Below are 24,609 nucleotides of genomic sequence, written 5' to 3'. Positions count from 1 at the left end.
TTTCTAACTATAAGGATAGTTAACTACTAAAATGGGTTTCCAAGGGAGGTTGTAGAATCCCTGTCTTTGTAGGTTTTAAGAACAGGTTAGACCAACACCAGTAAGGGATGATCAGTACGAGGGGCTGGGCTAGATATCCTCTTGAGGTCCCTTCCAGGCCTACCTTTCTATGAAATACACACACAAACACTTTTAGTGATGAGTTCTAATGATGGCACGTGTTTTAAAGCTGAAACCATGGTAAAGATTATTTGATCTTAATACTCTTCAGTGTTCAAGGATTCAGTGTGGTATGATTTTCTTCAAATATTAAAGTGGCCTTTTTGAATAGTCAATCAAAAGAGGTTTATACTTGATAGTATGTTTTCAGTCAAAGCTCTGATGTGCTTACTTAAGGCCCTAATTCCAGAAGGCATCTGTATTCAGGACAGCACTTAAGCACATTCTGTCCTCAATCAGGGCTTAGTATGGACATGTTTTGTTAGGATGAAAAGAACAAACTTGTCTGTTTAGATTTCTAAAAGTAAGAAGTGGATTTAAGTTATGTCAACCAAATATTTAAGAGTTTTTCTGTAGGTCTTTGGCTAGTGCAGTGGTCAGCAACCTTCGGCACGCGGCCCATCAGGGTAATCCACTGACGGGCCGTGAGACATTTTATTCACATTGACCATCTGCAGTCATGGTCCCCCACAGCTCCCATTGGCTGGGAACAGCGAACTGCAGCCACTGGGAGCTGCGGAGGGCCGTGCCTGCGTATGGTCAACGTAAACAAAATGTCTCACGGCCCGTCAGTGGATTACCCTGATGGGCTGCGTGCTGAAGGTTACCAACCCCTGGGCTAGTGTGTGAAATGTCATTGAGTTTTGCAATGCTAAACTCTATTTGCCCTGTGTGAGAACTTTTTTTTTGTGGGTAGGTAAGTGATATAGTTATTATTAGGGCATGGTGGAAGGCCAATGAGTACATGTGACTTGGTTGTTAAATTTTCATGACGCTTCTGTAATGCTGGCTTAGTTCAGTTTTAGTAACTATATATTATCGTATCTGTGCGTATATTTTGTTTTTTAAAAGGGCCAAATTCTGCCCTATGTTATATGGGTAAAATTTACTTTGAATTAAGTTATACCTCATTGCAATTTCATGTTATAATTAACAATAAATGCTCTGAAAATTGTTGGCTGGGCTGCTTAAAAATATTTCTGCTAATGAAAGTGATCACTTTTTGCACAAAGCAAGCTTATATTCAAACATTTATGTAATATATCTAACCACTTTAGGTATTAATATTACAGTGAAGTCAGATTTATGCTGTTGCATTTGTGTTTGAAATTTCACCACATGAATACATTAAATATTTGTGCTTCCTGTCAATCTGGATAGGAATCCTTCCATTTTCTTTCAAGCCCAACGTGCCATGAAATAATAGCAAAGTGAACATATACACTGCACTTAACTCGTACTAGCAAATGGCAGATACCCAAGTTGCAAAATAACCTACAGAAGAAAATGCTTGCATCCAATACTTTGTCCTCTCATCACAAATTAGAACCATTTTATTCTCTCTGTAAATAGTATATTAATTGTTATAAATCTGCAGAAAGAATCTTTCTCTGCCCTTATCATACATAAAAATGTCTCAACATAATTTGAAGACCCAGCTTGAAGTAACCATGAAAAATAAAAAGTTGGAAAAATCTTCCCTTTCCCTGTTTTGAGATATGAGATTGTATCAGGATTTTGGGTGCTTCCAGTATTTAAATTTGAGTCACTAAAGTCTAGGACAAAGACTCATAGACTTTAAGGTCAGAAGGGACCATTATGATCATCTAGTCTGACCTCCTGCACAACGCAGGCCACAGAATCTCACCCACCCACTCCTGTAACAAACTCCTAACCTATGCCTGAGTTATTGAAGTCCTCAAATCATGGTTTAAAGACCTCAAGGTGCAGAGAATCCTCCAGCAAGTGACCCATGCCCCACGCTGCAGAGGAAGGCGAAAAACCTCCAGGGCCTCTGCCAATCTGCCCTGGAGGAAAATTCCTTCCCGACCCCAAATATGGCGATCAGTTAAACCCTGAGCTTGTGGGCAAGACTCACCAGCCAGCACCCAGGAAAGAATTCTCTGGAGTAACTCAGATTCCACCCCATCTAACATCCCATCACAGACCATTGGGCATATTTACCTGCTAATAATCAAATATCAATTAATTGCCAAAATTATCCCATCATACCATCCCCTCCATAAACTTATCAAGCTTATTCTTGAAGCCAGATATGTCTTTTGCCCCCACTACTCCCCTTGGAAGGCTGTTCCAGAACTTCACTCCTCTAATGGTTAGAAACCTTCGTCTAATTTCGAGTCTAAACTTCCTAATGTCCAGTTTATATCCATTTGTTCTTGTGTCCACACTGGTACTAAGCTTAAATAATTCCTCTCCCTCCCTGATATGTATCCCTCTGATATATTTATAAAGAGCAATCATATCTCCCCTCAGCCTTCTTTTGGTTAGGCTAAACAAGCCAAGCTCTTTGAGTCTCCTTTCATAAGACAGGTTTTCCATTCCTCGGATCATCCTAGTAACCCTTCTCTGTACCTGTTCCAGTCTGAATTCATCCTTCTTAAACATGGGACACCAGTACTGCACACAATATTCCAGATGAGGTCTCACCAGTGCCTTGTATAACGGTACTAACACCTCCTTATCTTTACTGGAAATACCTCACCTGATGCATCCCAAGACTGCATTAGCTTTTTTAACGGCCATATCACATTGGTGGCTCATAGTCATCCTGTGGTCAACCAATACTCCAAGGTTGTTCTCCTCCTCTGTTACTTCCAACTGATGTGTCCCCAATTTATAACCAAAATTCTTGTTATTAATCCCTAAATGCACGACCTTGCACTTTTCAGTATTAAATTTCATCCTATTAATATTACTCCAGTTTACAAGGTCATCCAGATCTTCCTGTATGATATCCCGGTCCTTCTATGTATTAGCAATACCTCCAAGCTTTGTGTCATCCGCAAACTTTATTAGCACATTCCTACTTTTTGTGCCAAGGTCAGTAATAAAAAGATTAAATAAGATTGGTCCCAAAACCGATCCCTGAGGAACTCCACTAGTAACCTCCTTCCAGCCTGACAGTTCACTTTTCAGTACGACCTGTTGTTGTCTCCCCTTTAACCAGTTCCTTATCCACCTTTCAATTTTCATATTGATCCCCATCTTTTCCAATTAGGCTAATAATTCCCCATGTGGAACCATATCAAATGCCTTACTGAAATCGAGGTAAATTAGATCCACTGTGTTTCCTTTGTCTAAAAAATCTGTTACCGTCTCAAAGAAGGAGATCAGGTTGGTTTGGCACAATCTACCTTTTGTAAAACCATGTTGTATTTTGTCCCAATTACCATTGATCTCAATGTCCTTAACTGCTTTCTCCTTCAAAATTTTTTCCAAGACCTTGCATACTACAGATGTCAAACTAACAGGCCTATAGTTACTCGGATCACCTTTTTTTCCCTTTCTTAAAAATAGGAACTATGTTAGCAATTCTCCAGTCGTACGGTACAACCCCTGAGTTTACTGATTCATTAAAAATTCTTGCTAATGGGCTTGAAATTTCATGTTCCAGTTCCTTTAATATTCTTGGATGAAGATTATCTGGGCCCCCCGATTTAGTCCCATTAAGCTGTTCGAGTTTGGCTTCTACCTCGGATATGGTAATATCTACCTCCATATCCTCATTCCCATTTGTCTTCATACCATTATCCGTAAGCTCCTCATTAGCCTCATTAAAGACTGAGGCAAAGTATTTGTTTAGATATTGGGCCATGCCTAGATTATCCTTAACCTCCAGTCCATCCTCAGTGTTTAGCGGTCCCACTTCTTCTTTCTTTTTTTCTTCTTTATTTATATGGCTATAGAACCTTTTACTATTGGTTTTAATTCCCTTTGCAAGGTCCATCTCTACATGGCTTTTGGCCTTTCTAACTTTATCTCTACATGTTCTGATCTCAATAAGGTAGCTTTCCTTGCTAATCCCTCCCTTCTTCCACTCCTTGTAGGCTTTCTGCTTTTTCTTAATCACCTCTCTGAGATGCTTGTTCATCCAGCTTGGTCTACAACTCCTGCCTATGAATTTTTTCCCCTTTCTTGGGATGCAGGCTTCTGATAGTTTCTGCGACTTTGACTTGAAGTAATTCCAGGCCTCCTCCGCCTTTAGATCCATAAGTTCTTCAGTCCAATCCACTTCCCTAACTAATTTCCTTAATTCTTTAAAGTTAGCCCTTTTAAAATCAAAAACCCTAGTCCTAGATCTATTTTTGTTTATCCTTCCATCTAGTTTGAACTGAATTAGCTCATGATCACTCGAACCAAGGTTGTCCCCTACAACCATTTCTTCTATGAGGTCCTCACTACTCACCAAAACCAAATCTAAAATGGCATCCCCTCTTGTTGGTTCTTCAACTACTTGGTGAAGGAATCCATCAGCTATCGCATCCTGGAAAATCTGAGCCCTATTATTATTACTAGCACTTGTCCTCCAGTCTATATCTGGGAAGTTAAAGTCTCCCATGATCACACAATTCCCATTAGTGTTTACTTCATTAAACATTAAAGAGGTCTCCATCCATATCCAAATCGGATCCCGGCGGTCTGTAGCACACCCCAAGCACCATCTCGGGAGGCTCTAGTAGCTTTCTTTTCTAATGTGATTTTTGCCCAGACAGACTCTGTCTTATCCATTCCATCACTTCTTATTTCTTTACAGTCTACCTCACCATTGATATACAATGCTACTCCAACAACTTTGCCTTTATTTCTGTTTTTCCTAAACAGCACATAGCCTTCAATACCTGTACTCCAGTCATGACTACTATTCCACCATGTTTCTGTTATCCCTATAATATCTGGTTTCACTTCTTGCACCAGTAGCTCTAGTTCCTCCATTTTGTTACCTAGGCTCCTCGCATTAGTGTACAAACATCTTAATTTTTGCTGTTTGGCTTCACTCACATTCTTTACCCGATTAGGCACAGACATTCTACCGCCAGTATCACCTGTTAGACCGGTATCTACACTACCCTTCCTCCTTACGTCCATTCTCATACCCACGGCTGTATCCTTTCTTACTTTGTTTTCTTCCTTCTCAATGTTAAATTCCGGCGTGGAGATTACCTGGACATCTCCCAACCATCTCCCCCAAATTCACTTAATCCTTGGAGTTGGGTGGAGATTGAGTGATACTGCCATATCATTTAAACAAAATTATGCTTCAGAATCCTCTTTAATAATCCATCAGAGATTACTAGCATTTCTGAAATGGCTTAACATATTGTACATTTAGCGGTGAGCACAGTGGCAAATGTGTTAATCAACACCGCCTAATCTGTTTAGGTGAATATAAAATAGAAATAATTACTGAATACCTTGATGGATGTCATGGCAGCATGTCTTAAACTTTTAGTATGAATGGTCTGTCTCATTTGAAGTATTCTAAAGCTATGAAAACAGGTTCAGGAAAATCAAACAGTCAAAAAACACACACTAAATACAGGCTGGATTACTGTAAAGTTCTCTACATGGCATGACTCTTGAAGTTCACTCAAAAGTTATAGCTGGTACGTTATTCAACTGCTTATTTATTGATTGGTGATAGTCACAGGAAGCTTTGCTTTGGTGCTCCAGTTGATTCGCTGGCTCTCTAATCACTTCTGGGATCTTTTTATTGATATAAAGCAGGAGTTCTCAACCTTTTTTGGGCTCAGGATCCATTTGTAAACCTTAGTGAACTGTCACACTCCACAGACAATCCGCCCTTCCCCAATTACTCCAGCCATGATAAAGGCTAATGCAAACCTAGGGTGCATTAGGTGATGTATTTCCAGTAGAGAAAGGGAAGCGTTGTTACCATTGTACAAGGCACTCGTGAGACCTCATCTGGAATACTGTGTGCAATTCTGGTCTCCCATGTTTAAGAAAGTTGAGTTCCGACTGGAACAGATGCTACTAGCATAATCAGAGGAATGGAGAACCTGGCTTATGAGAGGAAACTTAAGAAATTTGGCTTCTTTAGCCAAACAAAAAGAGAGGCTGAGAGAGATATGACTGCTCTCTATAAATACATCAGAAGGATAAATACCAGGGAGGGAGAGACATTATTTAAGTTAAGGGCCAGTGTTGGCACAAGAACAAATGGATATAAACTGTCCATCAACAAGTTTAGACTTGAAATTAGTTGAAGGATTCTACCCATCAGAGGAATGAAGTTCTGGAACAGCCTTCCAAGGGGAGCAGTGGAGGCAAAAAAACCTAACTGGTTACAAGTCTGAGCTTGTTATGTTTATGGAGGGGATGGTATGGTGAGGTTGCCTACAATGGCATATGGCCTGTCTGCATTTGTTGTAGCAAATGTCTCCAGCAACCAGAGATGGAATAGTAGACGAGGAATGCTCTGAGTTACTACAGAAAATTCTTTCCCAGTTGCTCAGGGTATAACTGATCACCACATTTGGGGTCAGGAAGCAATTTTCCCTCAGGTCAGTTTGCCAGGGACCTGGAATTTTTTTGCCTTCTTCTGCTACATGGGACACGGGTCACTTGCTGGTTTGAATTAGAGTAAATGGTGGATTCTGTATAACTTGAAGTCTTTACATCAAGATTTGAGGACTTCAGTAGCTCAGCCAGAGGTTATGGGTTTCAGGAGTGGGTAGGTGAGGTACCGTGGCCTGCAATGTGCCGGAGGTCAGACTAGATGATCATGGTGGTCCCTTCTGGCCTTAAAGTCTGAGACTGAGATGCTCCCCGACTCAATCTCAAAATGTTGATGGAGGGCATTGTTCTGAAAAGTTTTCTAACACTGAGTAGCACTTACTCATGCAACTGTTCTTAGTGAACTTTTGAAAATGGTTTTCAAGTGAAATTGGGACTGTTCCAGCATTTCAGCGATGATGTTAGGTGTGAACTGATCAGCGTAGCCAACATAGAAATGGGTGTACTGTTTTATAAACTTCTTTCCAACCAAAGAAGAGAATGTAAGTTTACCAGACTGAAATAGAACTGTCAAGATTATACTTACTAAACCAAATGCTCATATCTGTTAAGATAAAAGAAGCAGTGCTACTGAGTCATTATTTCAGAGAAGACTTAAGTTTCCATTATCTACTCTGAGAATAGTTTAAATATAGATGTTGTAAATACACTTTAATCTACAATTACTATATTGAAACAAGAAAGTGATAGCTTTATGCACTTAACACTATTCATGAAGATACTTGGTAGTTCTGAAATCTAACATGACATGTCCACAAGACATCAAATTGTGTTTTTAATGGAATACCTTTTAGTCAGACAGAGCTTATGTGCCAATGAATTTAGCTCAAGCATAGATATTGCTATATACCTTGACATGACAAATAATGGCAGACCTTCCAGAATAATAATTTGTTTACCCGATGCTGCAGTCAGGGCAGAAAAGCAGTGTGACAACATGCAAAAAATAAAACAAACCCTTTTATTTAGTGTTTCTAAAAAATCTTATCTTATTCATTTCTTTAACTGTCAGGGAAAGGGTTGTTTGCGGATTGAGAGAGATGGGGGAATCTGTACTTGGGATCACTTTATTATTTATCATTTTCACCTACAGTTTTAACAAAAGAATCAAAATGATTAATGTTTAGGCTTTCTGGAGTAATGCCTGCTCCCATTAGCAAAGAAACTTGAGAGTTCAAGGAAGACAGGAATGGAGTTGAGGCAGACCAGCTCTTAGTTTAGTGCAGCTTTTGGTTACATATATATATTTTTACTACCTCGTGTCATGTGGTCCCCTTCATTTTTCATTTATTTTAAAAAATAACACTTGAGTAAAATGGAAAAAAAATTGACCTCCTCACTGCCTCCTGTATTAAACTGCTGCAAAGATAAACTGCCCATTTTTGTCTCTGCTGCTCAGAGTGGTTTCAGTCTTTCCAAATAGGGTGTACCAGAAGAGCTTTCTTTCAAGAGCTGGAATTTGATTTTTAGAGGTGTTAGAAATTCTCACAGTATAGTAAACTAAAACTTCTTGCTAGAATTTGGAAATTATCAACTACTAAATTGCCGTGTTCTTTCAGGAAATTTCACTTTTGCTTGCTAAACCCACATTGAAATGGATAGTCAGCTGTGCCAGCATCATATCTTTTTATTTTTAATAGGCAAAGCATTTAAGTACCTGTGCAAAAGGGAAATAATGGAAAACCCAACCACAAAACTATTAAATTGTGCTACTTCACTATCAGCTATTTCTTATATAATTGTAACATTTTGCACTTGCATCATAAGGGCAATAACTGTTTTCACAAGAATTTGTAGGGCAGTTTTATAATCATATCACCATGAAATAGGGGTATTATTACTATTTTTTTAATATTACTATAACTTGTGCATTCGTATTGTTGCAGTCAGAAAAGTGACTGAAAAAATTACTTTAGTATTCAATATTCTTCAGCAATTACTGATCTACTCAATATGCTAATTTATAAATAAAGTTGACCACGGGCTCTGGTCCTAACTGCAAGCTGTGAATCTTAACTTGTTTCCTGAAAAGGTAGCCTGTATTCTCTCTTGCTAACCATCAAGAAGAACAAATCCAAAATCTAAATCCTGCTTCCCTTATGTACTGGAAGACAGCTTGGAGGTGTTCTAGCTGTTCTGCCCATGAATCTGAGAATATAGCCACATCGTCGAGATAGGCGACTGCAAATTCCGCAAATCCAGCCAGAAGGTTATCTACCACTCTCTGGAAGGTGGCAGGTGCATTTCGCAGTCCGAAGGGAACACATTAAATTCATAAATCCGTACATGGGTGATGAAGGCTGACCTTTCCTTGGCTGGGTCATCTAGCAGCACTTGCCAGTATCCCTTAGTTAAGTCTAAGGTGGAGATGAACTGGGCACGTCCCAGTTTCTCCAATAGCTCATCTGTGCGTGACATTGGATAGTTTTCTGGGCGAGTTTCAGCATTTAGCTTACGGTAGTCCACACAAAAGCGGATTTCCCCGTCTGGTTTGGGAACCAGAACCACTGGAGAGGCCCGTGCACTCTCAGAGGGGCAGATTACACCCATCTGTAACATGTAATTGATTTCCCTTTCTATTGCGGTTTTGGCTTGAGGAGCCATCCGGTAGGGTTGGGCAATAATTGGGCGAGCATCACTCGTGTCAAAGGAGTGGTACTCCCATTCTCACCATCCGGGGGAGGCTGAAAACATTGGCACAAAGCTGGTGCACAGCTCCTGGATTTGCTGTCGCTGCTTACACCCAAGGGTGATGGAAAGGCTCACCTCTTCTATGCCATCGTTGCTTTTTCCTTCATAGTAGACTCCTTCAGGCCGCTCAGCGTCGTCTCTCTCCTGGCCTGTAAACTGGAGAACCTTGATTTCTCAGGAATAAAAGGGCTTTAATTAACATGGTATACTTTAGGTTTTGGGGTAGGGTTTCTCAGGCGCTCTCGGACCATAAATGGTCCCTCCCATGACGCTTCCATCTTATTGGCCTGGAGCGCTTTCAGGACCATGACTTGGTCACCTACTCTGAAGGAACGCTCTCTGGCATGTTTATCATACCAGGCCTTTTGCTCTTGTTGAGCATCCTGTAGGTTTTCTCGAGCAAGGGCTAGAGAGTCTTTGAGGGTGTTTTGCAGGTTGGTTACAAAGTCCAAAATGTTAGTTTCTGGAGAAGATGTAATCCCCTCCCATTGCTGCTTCACCAACTGTAATGGCCCATTAACTTCGCAGCCATAAAGAAATTCAAAGGGTGAAAATCTCAAACTGGGATGTGGTACAGCCCGGTAGGCATAGAGCAACTGCTGTAACACTAGGTCCCAATCATTGGAGGGTTCATTCACGAATTTATATATCATGGCCCCCAAAGTCCCATTAAACTTCTCCAGTAGGCCATTCATTTGATGATGGTAAGGGGTGGCAACCAAGTGGTTCACCCCATGAACTTCCCAAAGACGTTTCATGGTCCCTGCCAGGATGTTAGTTCCTGAATCCATAAGGATGTCGGAGGGCCAACCTAACCTGGCAAAAATATCTGCCAATGCCTGGCTCACGCTTTTAGCCCTGGTGCTGCTTAGAGCTACTGCTTCTGGCCATCGGGTGGCAAAATCCATGAAGGTCAGTATGTACAGCTGTCCTCTGGGGGACTTCTTAGGGAAAGGACCCAGAATATCCACAGCTACACGCTAAAATGGAACCTCAATGATGGGGCGTGGCTGGAGAGGGGCCTTGACCTGATCTTGGGGCTTTCCCACCATCTGGCACACCTCACAAGACCAGACATAGGTAGAAACGTCCTTGCCCACTCCCTCCCAGTGGAATGACTTCCCCAAACGGTCCTTGGTCCTGTTCACCCCAGCCCAGGAGGGCTTTAAACTAGGTTCACCGGGGGAAGGAGACCAAAGCCCTGAGGTAAATGGAGAAATGGGATACCGGGAGGAAGCGTGAGCAGGTGAGTGTAAGAGGGGAGGACTCCTGTCTCAGACTGAGAAAGCGGGACGATCAGCAAGTTATCTTAAGTGCCTATACACAAATGCAAGAAGCATGGGAAACAAGCAGGGAGAACTGGAAGTCCTAGCACAGTCAAGGAACTATGATGTGATTGGAATAACAGAGACTTGGTGGGATAACTCGCATGACTGGAGTACTGTCATGGATGGTTATAAACTGTTCAGGAAGGACAGGCAGGGCAGAAAAGGTGGGGGAGTTGCATTGTATGTAAGAGAGGAGTATGACTGCTCAGAGCTCCGGTATGAAACTGCAGAAAAACCTGAGAGTCTCTGGATTAAGTTTAGAAGTGTGAGCAACAAGGGTGATGTTGTGGTGGGAGTCTGCTATAGACCACCAGACCAGGGGGATGAGGTGGACGAGGCCTTCTTCTGGCAACTAGCAGAAGTTATTAGATCGCAGGCCCTGGTTCTCATGGGAGACTTTAATCACCCTGATATCTGCTGGGAGAGCAATACAGCGGTGCACAGACAATCCAGGAAGTTTTTGGAAAGTGTAGGGGACAATTTCCTGGTGCAAGTGCTGGAGGAACCAACTAGGGGCAGAGCTCTTCTAGACCTGCTGCTCACAAACCAGGAAGAATTAGTAGGGGAAGCAAAAGTGGATGGGAACCTGGGAGGCAGTGACCATGAGATGGTCGAGTTCAGGATCCTGACACAAGGAAGAAAGGAGAGCAGCAGAATACGGATCCTGGACTTCAGAAAAGCAGACTTTGACTCCCTCAGGGAACTGATGGGCAGGATCCCCTGGGAGAATAACATGAGGGGGAAAGGAGTCCAGGAGAGCTGGCTGTATTTTAAAGAATCCTTATTGAGGTTGCAGGAACAAACGATCCCGATGTGTAGAAAGAATAGCAAATATGGCCGGTGACCAGCTTGGCTTAACAGTGAAATCCTTGCTGATCTTAAACGCAAAAAAGAAGCTTACAAGAAGTGGAAGATTGGACAGATGACCAGGGAGGAATATAAAAATATTGCTCAGACATGCAGAAGTGAAATCAGGAAGGCCAAATCGCACTTGGAGTTGCAGCTAGCAAGGGATGTTAAGAGTAACAAGAAGGGTTTTTTCAGGTATGTTAGCAACAAGAAGAAAGTCAAGGAAAGTGTGGGCCCCTTACTGAATGAGGGAGGCAACCTAGTGACTGAGGATGTGGAAGAAGCTAATGTACTCATTGCTTTTTTTGCCTGTCTTCACGAACAAGGTCAGCTCCCAGACTGCTGCACTGGGCAGCACAGTATGGGGAGGAGGTGACCAGCCCTCTGTGGAGAAAGAAGTGGTTCGGAACTATTTAGAAAAACTGGACGAGCACAAGTTCATGGGGCCGGATGCGCTGCATCCGAGGGTGCTAAAGCAGTTGGCGGATGTGATTAGAGAGCCATTGGCCATTATCTTTGAAAACTCATGGCGATCAGGAGAGGTCCCGGATGACTGGAAAAAGGCTAATGTAGTGCCCATCTTTAAAAAAGGGAAGGAGGAGGATCCGGGGAACTACAGGCCAGTCAGCCTCACCTCAGTCCCTGGAAAAATCATGGAGCAGGTCCTCAAGGAATCAATTCTGAAGCACTTAGAGGAGAAGAAAGTGATCAGGAACAGTCAGCATGGATTCACCAAGGGCAAGTCATGCCTGACTCACCTAATTGCCTTCTATGAGGAGATAACTGGGTCTGTGGATGAGGGGAAAGCAGTGGACATGTTATTCCTTGATTTTAGCAAAGTTTTTGTTACGGTCTCCCACACTATTCTTGCCAGCAAGTTAAAGTAGTATGGGCTGGATGAATGGACTATAAGGTGGATAGAAAGCTGGCTAGATTGTCGGGCTCAACAGGTAGTGATCAATGACTCCATGTCTAGTTGGCAGCCAGTTTCAAGCGGAGTGCCCCAAGGGTCAGTCCTGGGGCCGGTTTTGTTCAATATCTTCATTAATGATCTGGAGGATGGCGTGGACTGCACTCTCAGCAAGTTTGCAGATGACACTAAACTGGGAGGAGTGGTAGATACGCTGGAGGGTGGGGATAGGATACAGAGGGACCTAGACAGATTAGAGGATTGGGCCAAAAGAAATCTGATGAGGTTCAACAAGGACAAGTGCAGAGTCCTGCACTTAGGACGGAAGAATCCCATTCACTGTTACAGACTAGGGACTGAATGGCTAGGAAGCAGTTCTGCAGAAAAGGACCTAGGGGTTACAGTGGACGAGAAGCTGGATATGAGTCAACAGTGTGCCCTTGTTGCCAAGAAGGCTAACGGCATTTTGGGCTGTATAAGTAGGGGCATTGCCAGCAGATCGAGGGACGTGATCATTCCCCTCTATTCGACATTGGTGAGGCCTCATCTAGAGTACTGTGTCCAGTTTTGGGCCCCACACTACAAGAAGGATGTGGAAAAATTGGAAAGAATCCAGTGGAGGGCAACAAAAATGATTAGGGTTCTTGAGCACATGACTTATGAGGAGAGGCTGAGGGAACTGGGATTGTTTAGTCTGCAGAAGAGAAGAATGAGAGGGGATTTGATAGCTGCTTTCAACTACCTGAAAGGGGGTTCCAAAGAGGATGGATCTAGACTGTTCTCAGTGTTAGCAGATGACAGAACAAGGAGTGGGGGAGGTTTAGATTGGATATTAGGAAAAATGTTTTCACTAGGAGGGTGGTGAAGCACTGGAATGGGCTACCTAGGGAGGTGGTGGAATCTCCTTCCTTACAGGTTTTTAAGGTCAGGCTTGACAAAGCCCTGGCTGGGATGATTTAGTTGGGAATTGGTCCTGCTTTGAGGAGGGGGTTGGACTAGATGACCTCCTGAGGTCCCTTCCAACCCTGATATTCTATGATTCTATGGCCACTAGGGTGATTGTGGGCTAAGCTCAAGAGCTTTTCCCCATACTTAGTTGGAACTACCAACTGTCTCTGAGGATGCCAGTCCTTCTTGTGCCCACCACAAAGAGTCTCTTTGTATAAGAGTCCTTCTTCTATAACATACCTGGACCTATTAGAAGAGCTGAGAGGCGGTGGGTCGCTCCGTGCCACAATCCAAGCTCCCTTGTGTCTCTCATCCACTTCATGCTCTGCCTGGAACTGTTCCCTTGGTGCTGGAGATATTAATTCCTCGCTGGGTTGTGGACTTGGGCCTGGTCCCACTGGAAGCGATGCAGGTGATGGGGTTGTTTCTGTTGACTGTGAACCGCTCTCCGCTGATGCAGTAGGTGGTATTTCAGGCTCTGGTTCAGTCTCTTGCGCCGGTCTAGCTGCTGCTGCAGGTGCGGATTCTGTGGCGCCCTTTGGTGCTGGCTCCCCTGACTCTGGTGGGGTTGCAAGCACGGGCTCTGGTGCTGACTGCTCCGCCAGTTCCGATCCTTGGGCTGGTTCTGGCTGGGTTCCAGGAACTGGATTTACAACTCCTGCCATAGATGCTGGTCTGGAGTCTCGTTCCACCACCTCTGGCTGGGTTCCTGTAGGAGGCTCAGGAATGGAGTTAGGTGTGGAGACCTGTTTAGCCTGGCTGGGGGTTACCATCCCTACCCTTTTTGTTAGCCTCATATGGTTGGCTAAGTCTTCTCCCAGCAGCATGGGAAAGGGATAATTGTCATAGACTGCAAAAGTCCATATCCCTGACCAGCCCTTATACTGGATAGGCAACTTGGCTGTAGACAAGTCAAAAGAGTTGGCCTTAAAAGGTTGCACCGTCACTTGGGCCTCTGGGTCAATGAATTTGGGGTCCACCAGGGATTGGTGGATAGCTGACACCTGTGCTCCAGTGTCTCTCCACGCAGTAATCTTCCTCCCGCCCACACTCAGTTTCCCTTCGCTCTGGGGGTATTTGCTAGACATCTGGGCCCGAAGGCTCTTGGTAGGACTCCGGGGTGATGAGTTGTAGTCGGCTGGTGCTCTTGGGATAGTTGGCCTTCACATGCCCCAGCTCATTATATTTAAAGCGTCTCCCAACTGACTGTGGGGTGGGGCGAGGTAGGTGGGTGGAGTGTGGGGTGGTAGGACAACAGGGCATCTGGAGTCTCCCTGGCTCCTCCTGGCTGTGTGAAGGGCTCCTTCTTGCAAGGGGGGGCTTTGGGCTGACCCAGATGGTGGGATATCGTCTCAGGTTGTCCCTTCTAGTATCCACACCAACTGCTACTAGCTTTTTTCTTCTCTGCCACCTCCACCCATTTGGTTCCAATCTCCCCTGCCTCACAGTTTTGGGCTTTTCATCTACGATGTACCTTTCTATTGCCTCAGGAACACCCTCTAAGAACTGCTGCACTAGGAGAGACAGATCTTCCAGAGATTTAACACTTGCTCCTCATATCCAGACATCCCAATTTTTTACAGTGTGGCAGACGTGTCAGGGAAAATGCCACATCTGGTTTACACCTTACGGCTCTGAACCGCCGACAGACATGCTCGGCTGTTAGCCCCATTCTAATTCTGGCCTTTTGTTTAAAAAGTTCGTACTCATTCATGTGTTCTTTAGGCATTTCAGCTGCCACCTCTGCTAAGGGTCCACTGATTTGCAGCCTCAACTACATCATATACTGGTCTATAGGGGTGTTGTATCCAAGGCAGGACCTTTCAAAATTTTCTAAGAAGGCCTCTGTATCATCGCCTACCTTGTATGTGGGGAATTTCTTGGAATGGGGAGCGGAACCTGGAAATGGACTGTTAGGGTTACCTGGTGGACCCAGCTTAGCCCTTTCCAGCTCTAAGCACTTCAGCTCTAGCTCCACCTCCAAGCGCTTTGCCTGCATTTCGGCCTCCAAGCGCTTTGCCTGCATTTCGGCCTCCAAGCGCTTTGCCTGCATTTCGGCCTCCAAGCGCTTTGCCTGCATTTCGGCCTCCAAGCGCTTCGCCTGGCTTCTCACCTCCGCTTCCAAGTGCATCATCTGTAGGAAGAAATATCCCTGTCTTCTACAGTCAGAACTCGGTCTGGATTAAGAGCATCCCTCCAGCTTGGCACCTAGATCTTGGTCAAGAGAGGGCTGACCCTTTCCTCCTGGGAAGTTCCCAATCCCCCATCCCCTCCCTTCATTTCCGTCAGGGAGCTGGATGTCTGTACTTGATCTGGGTCTGTCTTCTCTGTGGCGTGCCACTTTGGGAAGACTAGTTTTTCTAAGGTTTCGGTGCCTGACCTCAACCTCATGCACAGGGCTGCCCAACTCTAGCCTAACTATTTCGTTGCCACGAAGATAGAAAATAAAATAAAATAAATGGCTTGTTTGACTCCCTGGCTTTGGAGGCCGATCCCTTTGTGGGTCTGTTTCCACTCAGGCAGCAAAGAAAAGAAAAGAAAGAGGGGGGAGGGGGAAATCCCTGGCTTTCAAGCAGCCAAAAGGAAAAATATGTCCTTTTAAAATCCTGAGATCTGTGCTTCTGGTTCAAAACTATCCCACCGTGCTACCACCATGTCAAGGCTGAATCTCCACTCTGGCACTTTAAGTGCAGAAGGTAGGGGCCCGCAAGGATTTTAAAAATTAATACTTGCCACTCCCGGCTTGTATTAAACTCCCAAGGTTACAGCTTTTCTTTGACCTTGGCTTGGTAAACGCTGCCACCACCCAAATGCAAAAAAAACCCCAATCCTTGGACTCAGGAAGGAGCACTTGGGAATTCCTCCCTGTGGGGTACTCTCAAGCCCTTTCACTCCCCCCCCCCTCCGGGGAAGAGCTGAGACAGAAAAAAAAAAAAAAAAAAAAATGGGGAAATTAGCTGTTGCTACCAGCTAATCAAACAACATGCACAAACCTCTTAGGACACGAAAAATCCAATCCTGTTCTTTAAAAAGGTAAATTTTATTAAAAACAAAAAGGAAAAATAATACATCTGGAACTTAGGTTTTTGCTAGATTTTAAAAGCAATTCCAAAAATTAAGCACCCAAAATAGCTTTCTTGAGGTTCAGCTTAAAGATTACAAGCAAAAAAAAGCATCTGGGGTTAGCACAGAGGAGATCCACAAGCAAAAATAAAGAAATCAACCTGATCGCATCTATCTAAACATTCCTAATTTACTTACATATTTGGGGGGTTTCAAATAAGTAATTCTAGGTATGATCTGATGATTTCTCATACCTGGCTTAAAGCTTTACACAGCATTCCTGCTGACCTCTGTTCCCCTCTTTCCCGGAGAGACACAACAGATACAAAGGGAAAGCTTCTTTCCTAATTTTAAAAAGTTCTAGCCTTCCCATTGGCTTTTTTGGTCAGATGCCTACTCCTTTTCTTTTACCTGTGGGCTGTTAACCCTTTACAGGTAAAGCAAGCAGAAAACAGACACCAAGAGGGATTTTACAGCTAACTGACTGGTTAGGTGTCCATAAAAGGGAGCTACTCCCGCTTCATTTATCACAGGAGCATAAACTCTAGCAAATAAAATGTAAAAATATAATTAGGAAGGGCAAAAAAGAATTTGAAGAGCAGCTAGCCAAAGACTCAAAAAGTAATAGCAAAAAAATGTTTTAAGTACATCAAAAGCAGGAAGCCAGCTAAACAACCAGTGTGGCCACTGGATGATCGAGATGCTAAAGGAGCATTCAAGGATAAGGCCATTGTGGAGAAACTAAATGAATTCTTTGCATTGGTCTTCACGGCCGAGGATGTGAGAGAGATTCCCAAACCTGAGGCATTCTTTTCAGGTAACAAATCTGAGGAACTGTCCCAGATTGAGGTGTCATTAGAGGAGGTTTTGGAACAAGTTTATAAACTAAACAGTAATAAGTCACCAGGACTAGCTGGTAGTCACCCAAGAATTCTGAAGGAACTAAAATGTGAAATTGAAGAACTACTAACTGTAGTCTGTAACCTATCATTTAACTCCGCTTCTGTACCAAATGACTGGAGGATAGCTAATGTGACGCCAATTTTTTAAAAGGGCTCCAGAGGTGATCCCGGCAATTACAGGCCGGTAAGCCTGACTTCGGTACCGGGCAAACTGTTTGAAACTATAGTAAAGATCAAAATTGTCAGACACATAGATGAACATAATTTGTTGGGGAAGAGTTAGCGTGGTTTTTGTAAAGGGAAATCATGCCTCACCACTCTACTAGAATTCTTTGAGGGGGTCAACAAGTATGTGAACAAGTGGGATCCAATGGATATAGTGTACTTAGATTTTCAGAAAGTGCTTGACAAGGTCCCTCACCAAAGGCTCTTAAGCAAAGTAAGATGTCATGGGATAAGAGGGAAGGTCCTCTCATGGATTGGTAACTGGTTAAAAGATAGGAAACAAAGGGTAGGAATTAAATGGTCAGTTTTCAGAATGGAGAGAGGTAAATAGTGGTGTCCCCCAGGGGTCTATACTGGGCCCAGTCCTATTTAATATATTCATAAATGATCTGGAAAAAGGGGTAAACAGTGAAATTGCAGAATTTCCTGATGATGCAAAATTACTCAAGATAGTTAAGTCCCAGGCAGACTGCGAAGAGCTACAAAAGGATCTCTCAAAACTGGGTGACTGGGCAACAAAATGGCAGATGAAATTCAGTGTTGATAAATGCAAAGTAATGCACATTAGGAAATATAATCCCAACAATACATATAAAATGATGGGGTCTAAATTAGCTATTACCACTCAAGAAAGAGATCTTGGAGTCATTGTGGATAGTACTCTGAAAATATCCACTCAAAGTGCAGCGGCAGTCAAAAAAGTGAAGAGAATGTTGGGAAGCATTAAGAAAGGGATAGATAACAAGACAGAAAATATCATATTGCCACTATATAAATCTATGGTACGCCCATATCTTGAATACTGCATGCAGATGTGGTCGCCCCATCTCAAAAAAGATATATTGGAATTGGAAAAGGTTCAGAAGAAAGCAACAAAAATTATTAGGGGTATGGAACAGCTGCCATATGAGGAGAGATTAATGAGACTGGGACTTTTCAGCTTGGAAAAGAGACGACTAAGGTGGGATATGATAGGGGTCTATAAAATCATGACTTGTGTGGGGAAAGTAAATAAGGAAGTATTATTTACTCCTTCTCATAACACAAGAACTAGGGGTCCCCAAATGAAATTAATAGACAGCAGGTTTAAAATAAGCGAAAGGAAGTATTTTTTCACACAACGCACAGTCAACCTGTGGAACTCCTTGTCAGAGGATGTGAAGGCCAAGACTATAACAGGGTTCAAAAAAGAACAAGATAAGTTCATGGAGGATAGGTCCATCAATGGCTATTAGCCAGGATGGGCAGCGATGGTGCCACTAGCCTCTGTTTGTCAGAAGCTGGGAATGGGCGACGGGGATGGATCACTTGATGATTACCTGTTCTGTTCATACCCTGTGGAGCACCTGGCATTGGCCACTGTTTGAAGGCAGGATACTGGGCTAGATGGACATTTGGTCTGACCCAGTATGGCCGTTCTTGTGTTCTCATGAAAGATTGAAAACATTGTGTGTGGTTAGTCGGGAGGAAAAAAGACTGAGGGGGACATAATCTTAATGTATGTAAAAGGTTGTTATAAAAAGGAGGGGTGATAAATTGTAGTCCTTATCCATTGAGGACAGGACAAGAAGTAGGGAGCTTTAATTGCAATAAGGGAGATTTAGGTTACATTAGGAAAAAACATCCTAACTGTAAGGGTAGTTAAGCACTGGAACAAATTACCCAGGGAGGTTGTGAATATCTGAGATTTGGAGGTTTTTAAGAACAGGTTAGATAAACACCTCTCAGGGATGGCCTAATACTTAGTCCTGCCTCAGTGCAGTCGACTGGACTAGATGACTTACTGAGGATCCTTCGAGTCCTATGATGCTATGACTATGACCACTCTACTCCCTGTCACTCTGGACTGGTGTCATCTTTGACTCCTCCCTCTCTTTTCCTCTACACATCCAGGCTGTGTCCAAGTCCTGTCACTTTTTTGTCTACAACCTTTAAATTCCATCCTATTTTTTCCTCTGTCCATGCAGCTGAAGCTTTCTTAATCAAATCTTTCTCATGACAATCAAGATGTTGCCTCTTTCTCTACACTTTTGCAACCCACCCAAGTTGCTCCCTCCAGTTACTTTAAAATGTAGCTACTAAGATTTTTGCATGTTGCCCTGACCATATCACCTCCACTTGCTCACTAAGTTCCACTGCATAAATCTTAAGCTTCTTTTCCTACCATTTAGGGCTCTTCATAACTTCGACCTTCGATAATGGTCCATTCCTGTCTCTTATCCCATCCCTTTTCCCTCCAAAGACTTCATTCCACAGATGCCGGTCTTGTCTTCTCAGGTGTCAGCTTCTCACTCCAACCTCTCTGTAACTTCTTCTCCACTGCTCTTATGTATGGAACACCTTCCTTTGAGTATCTGTAAAGCCACTACCTTTTTTTCTTCCTTCAAATCTTTTTCCAAAAGACCCACCTCTGCTATGACACCAGAGAAATCAGCTATTTGGGTTAACCACAACTGGCTGACATGATTTTACACTGAGTAAAAGCAAATCATGTTTAATTTCATGCTAGTTAACATTTGCTATAGCATGGCATTTCCAATGCATATTATGTATGTTTTTAATGAAAATCCAATCAAAGGTATGCAGCATTGTCATGTAACATTGTGGAATTTATATTGCTCAACTAATAGACCTTCTGGTGATTATGGGGTCTGAGATAAAGTTTAACATAATGAAGAAGGTTAAGTTAAAAATAACATCAGTGGTAAAGCAGAAAATCCAGTTTAGATCCCCTGTGATATATCAATGGAAAAGAGTAAACACTTCATATTTAGAGTTCATTCTGCCGCTGTATTTCAAGTTGAATACTACTAAAGATTATTATATGAGAACAAGAATTTTGTTCTTAGCTCAGCTGCTCCTGCTGTTTATTTCCTCAATTGATTTCCTAATCTTCCTTTTGGTATGTGGCTTTTTTATCTTTCCTCTTAAAATTTGTTAAATCACCTAATGGGCTTTTTACTGCAGACATATAAAACCCTGAAAATTGGGTTAATGACTGAAAATAGTTTTAAACCCTAAACTGTAGCATTGCAAATGAACCAGCTATGTATGTGACATAGTTAAAGTAAGCCTCCTATAGCTCTGTAATGAGTGTTGATTTTCTTCCAATACTTGCAGCTGTATCTGGCATGTGATGTTATTCTCATGTGTAAGGCCAAAATTGTATTAATGTTTTCAGAAATTATATGCTATGTCTGATTTTAAAAATATGTGCATATATATTTTTTTAATCCCACAGATGTATCTTGTGATTTTTCCAGAGGGAACTCGTTACAATCCAGAGATGCCAAAAGTCATTGCAGATAGTCAGTTATTTGCTGATAAAGAAGGTAAGCAAAACTTCAAAGAACTTTGGTGAATGAAGAGAGAGAGAACATTATTCTGTTATAACATCACATGTTATAACTGTTGGTGTGTGTATGAGTGAGATAGAGACAAGGGAGACTTTTTGTGTATTTTGTAACATATAAAAGATTACTTCAAATGTCTTCTGATTTGAATTAGGAATTAAGTTTGTCCACTCCATAAATCATTCTTAACAAAATGACAACCTTCATGTGGTGCTTCTGTTAAGTGCTGGGTTTTTTTGTGCTCTGTGTTTTGTACAAATCCACCAACATACCAATGTCGTCAATTGGCCACTGGACGTCGTTTTACCGAGCTCCAAGTGAACGTAGCAATGATTATACTTCCTCATAAATTTGTAGTTGTTGCTACCTACCCAAGCCATATGAAAGAAGAACAACAAAATCAGCTATCATTTTTATCTTATCATTATTGATTTACTGATGTTTTTAATAAAGAAATAGTTTACTTTTTGAAGTTTTAATGTATGTATGTTTGTACAAGCCTGTGTCCATTTTCACAAACAAGGTTGTCTGTTTGATTTTTATCTATAATAGCTATACTTCAGGGAAATTACTTTAGAAGAGCTTTTAGGAACATGGATCAGAGTACTGGTCCATCAGGTTCAGCATCCTGCCTCTGATGATAACCAGTACTACATGTGTAATAAACCCATCATACAGAATGACTCGCCCAAGGGAAAAGTTTGTTCCTAGCATTCGTTCCTAAGAGTTCTCGTCATGGATCAGGACCCCATTGTGCTAGGCACTGTATAAACAAACAAAGGATAGTTCTTGTCTCAAAGAGTTTACAATCGACGTACAAGACGAGAGTACAGATGGTGGAGTATAAAGGAACAATGAGACAGTATCGGTCAGCATAATAGGCTGTGGTCTCAGTGCACCAGTGGTCTAACTGTTGAGATTTTTGTAGGCATTATGACAGATGAGAGTTTGAAGGAGGATAATGAGTTAGTTTGGCAGAAGTTTATGGGGCGCTCCTCCCACGTGGGCAGAGAAAGGAAGGGAAAAAGCATGAAGGTGCTTGTTTGAAAATTTAATAAGTAGGCAATGGAAGCTGGCATCATGAGCCAGTTGAAGGCAGGAGTCAACATCTCAAAATGTTTACACTTTTAAGTATAGCTGTTGGGAGAATGCATTTCCTGGGTTTTGTTTGTCTTTTTTCATATTTTTTTTCCTGTTAATCAGAAGTGAAATAAAAAATACAACAGTGGTTCTCAGAAAGTCATTTTTGTGACACTGAATTGAATTCAGAAGTATGTGAATCGGCATGCTGATATTGTCAGGCTATTGAACTTTGGTTAATTTTAGCCCAAAGGGATATAATTTTTTTTTCTGCTTCTCAGGAAGAATGGAATTTGTGTGTGTGTTGTGTGCATGTTTAAGTCATAGTGTATACATCTCTTCAGTTTCCTGTTGAAAATGAATGACGGGTGTTAGTGATATTTTTTCCTGGTCTTAATTATATCTCTGCTATTTTGTCACTTTATGATGTTTTTTTTCCATGGTCCTTGATGTTTCATAGCATCTGTTTACTTATTCCAGCACCTTCTGAGTGATATATTCTGTTGTTGTTCTAAATCTTAAGAAAAACTCTTGTTTAAAAATACTAAAAATTTATCCTTTTAATATAAATATTTCTAGGCTATTGTCATAAACATACAGCTAAGGGTAGCATAAAATCCCTCTTTACCCTGTAAAGGGTTAATTCCTCTTTTACCTGTAAAGGATTAAGAAGCTCAGATAACCTGGGTGACACCTGACCAAAAGGACCAATAAGGGGAGAAGATACTTTCAGATCTGTGGGGGAAGGTTTTGGGTCTGTCTCTCTCGGAGCCAGCCAAGAAACCAGGCAGGGAATTTAAATCTTAAGTATATCTGAACTAAGCAGAAATAGTAAGTAATAGCAGAAAATAAATGTGTTAGATTACCTTTTGTTTTAGCTTGTGAATTCCCCTGTCTAAGTAGGAGGTTTATCCCTGGTTTTGTAACTTTAAGGTTTTGCCCAGAGGGGAGATCCTCTGTGTTCTTGAGTTTTTTGTTATTCTGTAAAGTACTTACCATCCCAATTTTACAGAGGTGATTCTTTTACCTTTTCTTTAATTAAAATTCTTCTTTTAAGAACCTGATTGATTTTTCATTGTTTTAAGATCCAAGGGTTTGGATCTGTGTTCACCTGTACCAATTGGTGAGGATATTATTCTCAAGCATCCCCAGGAAAGGAGGTGTAGGGACTTGGGGGGGGGGGGGATATTTGAGGAAGGTAGGGCTCCAAGTGGCCCTACCTGAATGTTTGTTTAATTCACTTGGTGGTGGCAGCATACTGTTCAAGATAGAATTTGTGCCTTGAGAAAGTTTTTAACCTAAGCTGGTAAAAATAAGCTTAGGGGTCCTTTCATGCGGGTGCCCACATCTGTACCCCAGAGTTCAGAGTGGGGAAGGAACCCTGACAGCTATAAAATGCTTTCAGTTTTAAAGTAGAATCTTCCTCATCTGCATTTTTCTAATTCTCACATTTTGATGGGGAAAAAATGGTCTTTCCTCAACCCCTCAGCCAAGATATAATAGCTCAGTGTAGATTTGTTCCTGCTTCCATTCATTACAATGGAAAGAGTCTTAAAGTAAAGTTTACTAATATGTTATGAAATATCTTAAAAATGAACTACAGTTGTGAAATTAGTGCATTTTGTTTGCAGTATCCTTTTTTGTTCACTTATAATTTCACAAAATTTAGTAATTCAGAATTCATTACCTACTGTTTAAACTTTGCTTGACTTGGACAATAAAAATCGTCTGGTCAGTTTTATCTTTTGTTACAGTCAGTTTCACTTTGATTCTTATGCACTAGCACAATGCACCGATGTTTGGGTTGCAAACACTGTAGGAGGGTTTTTTTTCTTTTAAAAAAAATTGAAACTTGAATAAAAAGACAAGGAGACATTTCTCATGATAGTTTTTTAAATTTATTTTTGTTAAACTTAAATTTTGATACCAAATTTATTGACTATAATTCTCTTCAACTGATTCTGAACAAATATTTTAAGTGATGAGACCTAAAGCATAAAAAAGTTTGCTGTAACTACTATATGAATATACAAAATTGTTGAAGATCACAAAGCTGTCCCAGATCACAGAAAAAAGCTGTTCTTTTGTACTTTGTACTGGTGTCTGAGCTCTGGAAACATTGACTGTTTTGAGCATGATTCTGAGTATACCTGAGAAGTTTATTTTGCTTTTACAAAGTGAGAAGTATGAAAAACTTTCTCTATTTTTATCTTCTGTAGGCCAAATTGATTCCCTGGAGAAGCTTTCTGAAAACAGGATGAATTTATTCCCCTTCCCCCTCCCGCCCCAATCTTTGGTTATAAGATTGATATATATCTTTGTCTGATTATTGATTAGGGTTACCATATTTTGAGCCTCCAAAAGGAGGACACTCCACGGGGCCCCGGCCCCGCCCACGACCCCGCCCCAACTCCGCCCCTTCCCCAAAGTCCCCGCCCCAACTCCGCCCCCTCCCCTGCTTCCCGCGAACATTTGATTCGCGGGAAGCCTGAAGCAGGTAAGAGGAGTGTGGGGGGAGGAGGCGAGGCCCAGTCTGGCCCCCCCGGCGTCTCCAGCCTGGGTCGGCTCGGGCTCTGGGGTGCTGGCCCCGGGCCAGCCCCCGGCCAAGCACCCCCGGCCCGCCCAGCCCTGCCGGCCCCCCGCCCGCCCCCCAGCTCCGCACCCCCGGCTCGGCGCCAGCCCCCAGCTCGACACCGCACCGC

The 24,609-nt window shown here is 42.3% G+C and overlaps 1 protein-coding gene across 2 annotated transcripts in view; it reads left to right on the top strand.

Annotated features, from left to right (window-relative positions):
• The window catches only part of AGPAT5 (1-acylglycerol-3-phosphate O-acyltransferase 5), a 142,548-nt gene that overhangs the window by 54,301 nt on the left and 63,638 nt on the right, over positions 1 to 24,609 (top strand). For both annotated transcript variants that reach the window (XM_024222876.2, XM_024222808.2), the window contains one exon: positions 20,716 to 20,806. In XM_024222876.2, the coding sequence (XP_024078644.1) occupies positions 20,716 to 20,806 (91 nt within the window). The remainder of the gene's footprint in view (positions 1 to 20,715; positions 20,807 to 24,609) is intronic.

The sequence above is a fragment of the Terrapene carolina genome, unplaced genomic scaffold (assembly GCF_002925995.2).
Source record: "Terrapene carolina triunguis isolate 2854851 unplaced genomic scaffold, T_m_triunguis-2.0 Scaffold42, whole genome shotgun sequence".
In the NCBI taxonomy this organism is placed as follows: domain Eukaryota; kingdom Metazoa; phylum Chordata; order Testudines; family Emydidae; genus Terrapene; species Terrapene triunguis.
Note: the sequence above shows the minus strand (reverse complement) of the source record. Positions and strands in the feature narration are given on the sequence as shown.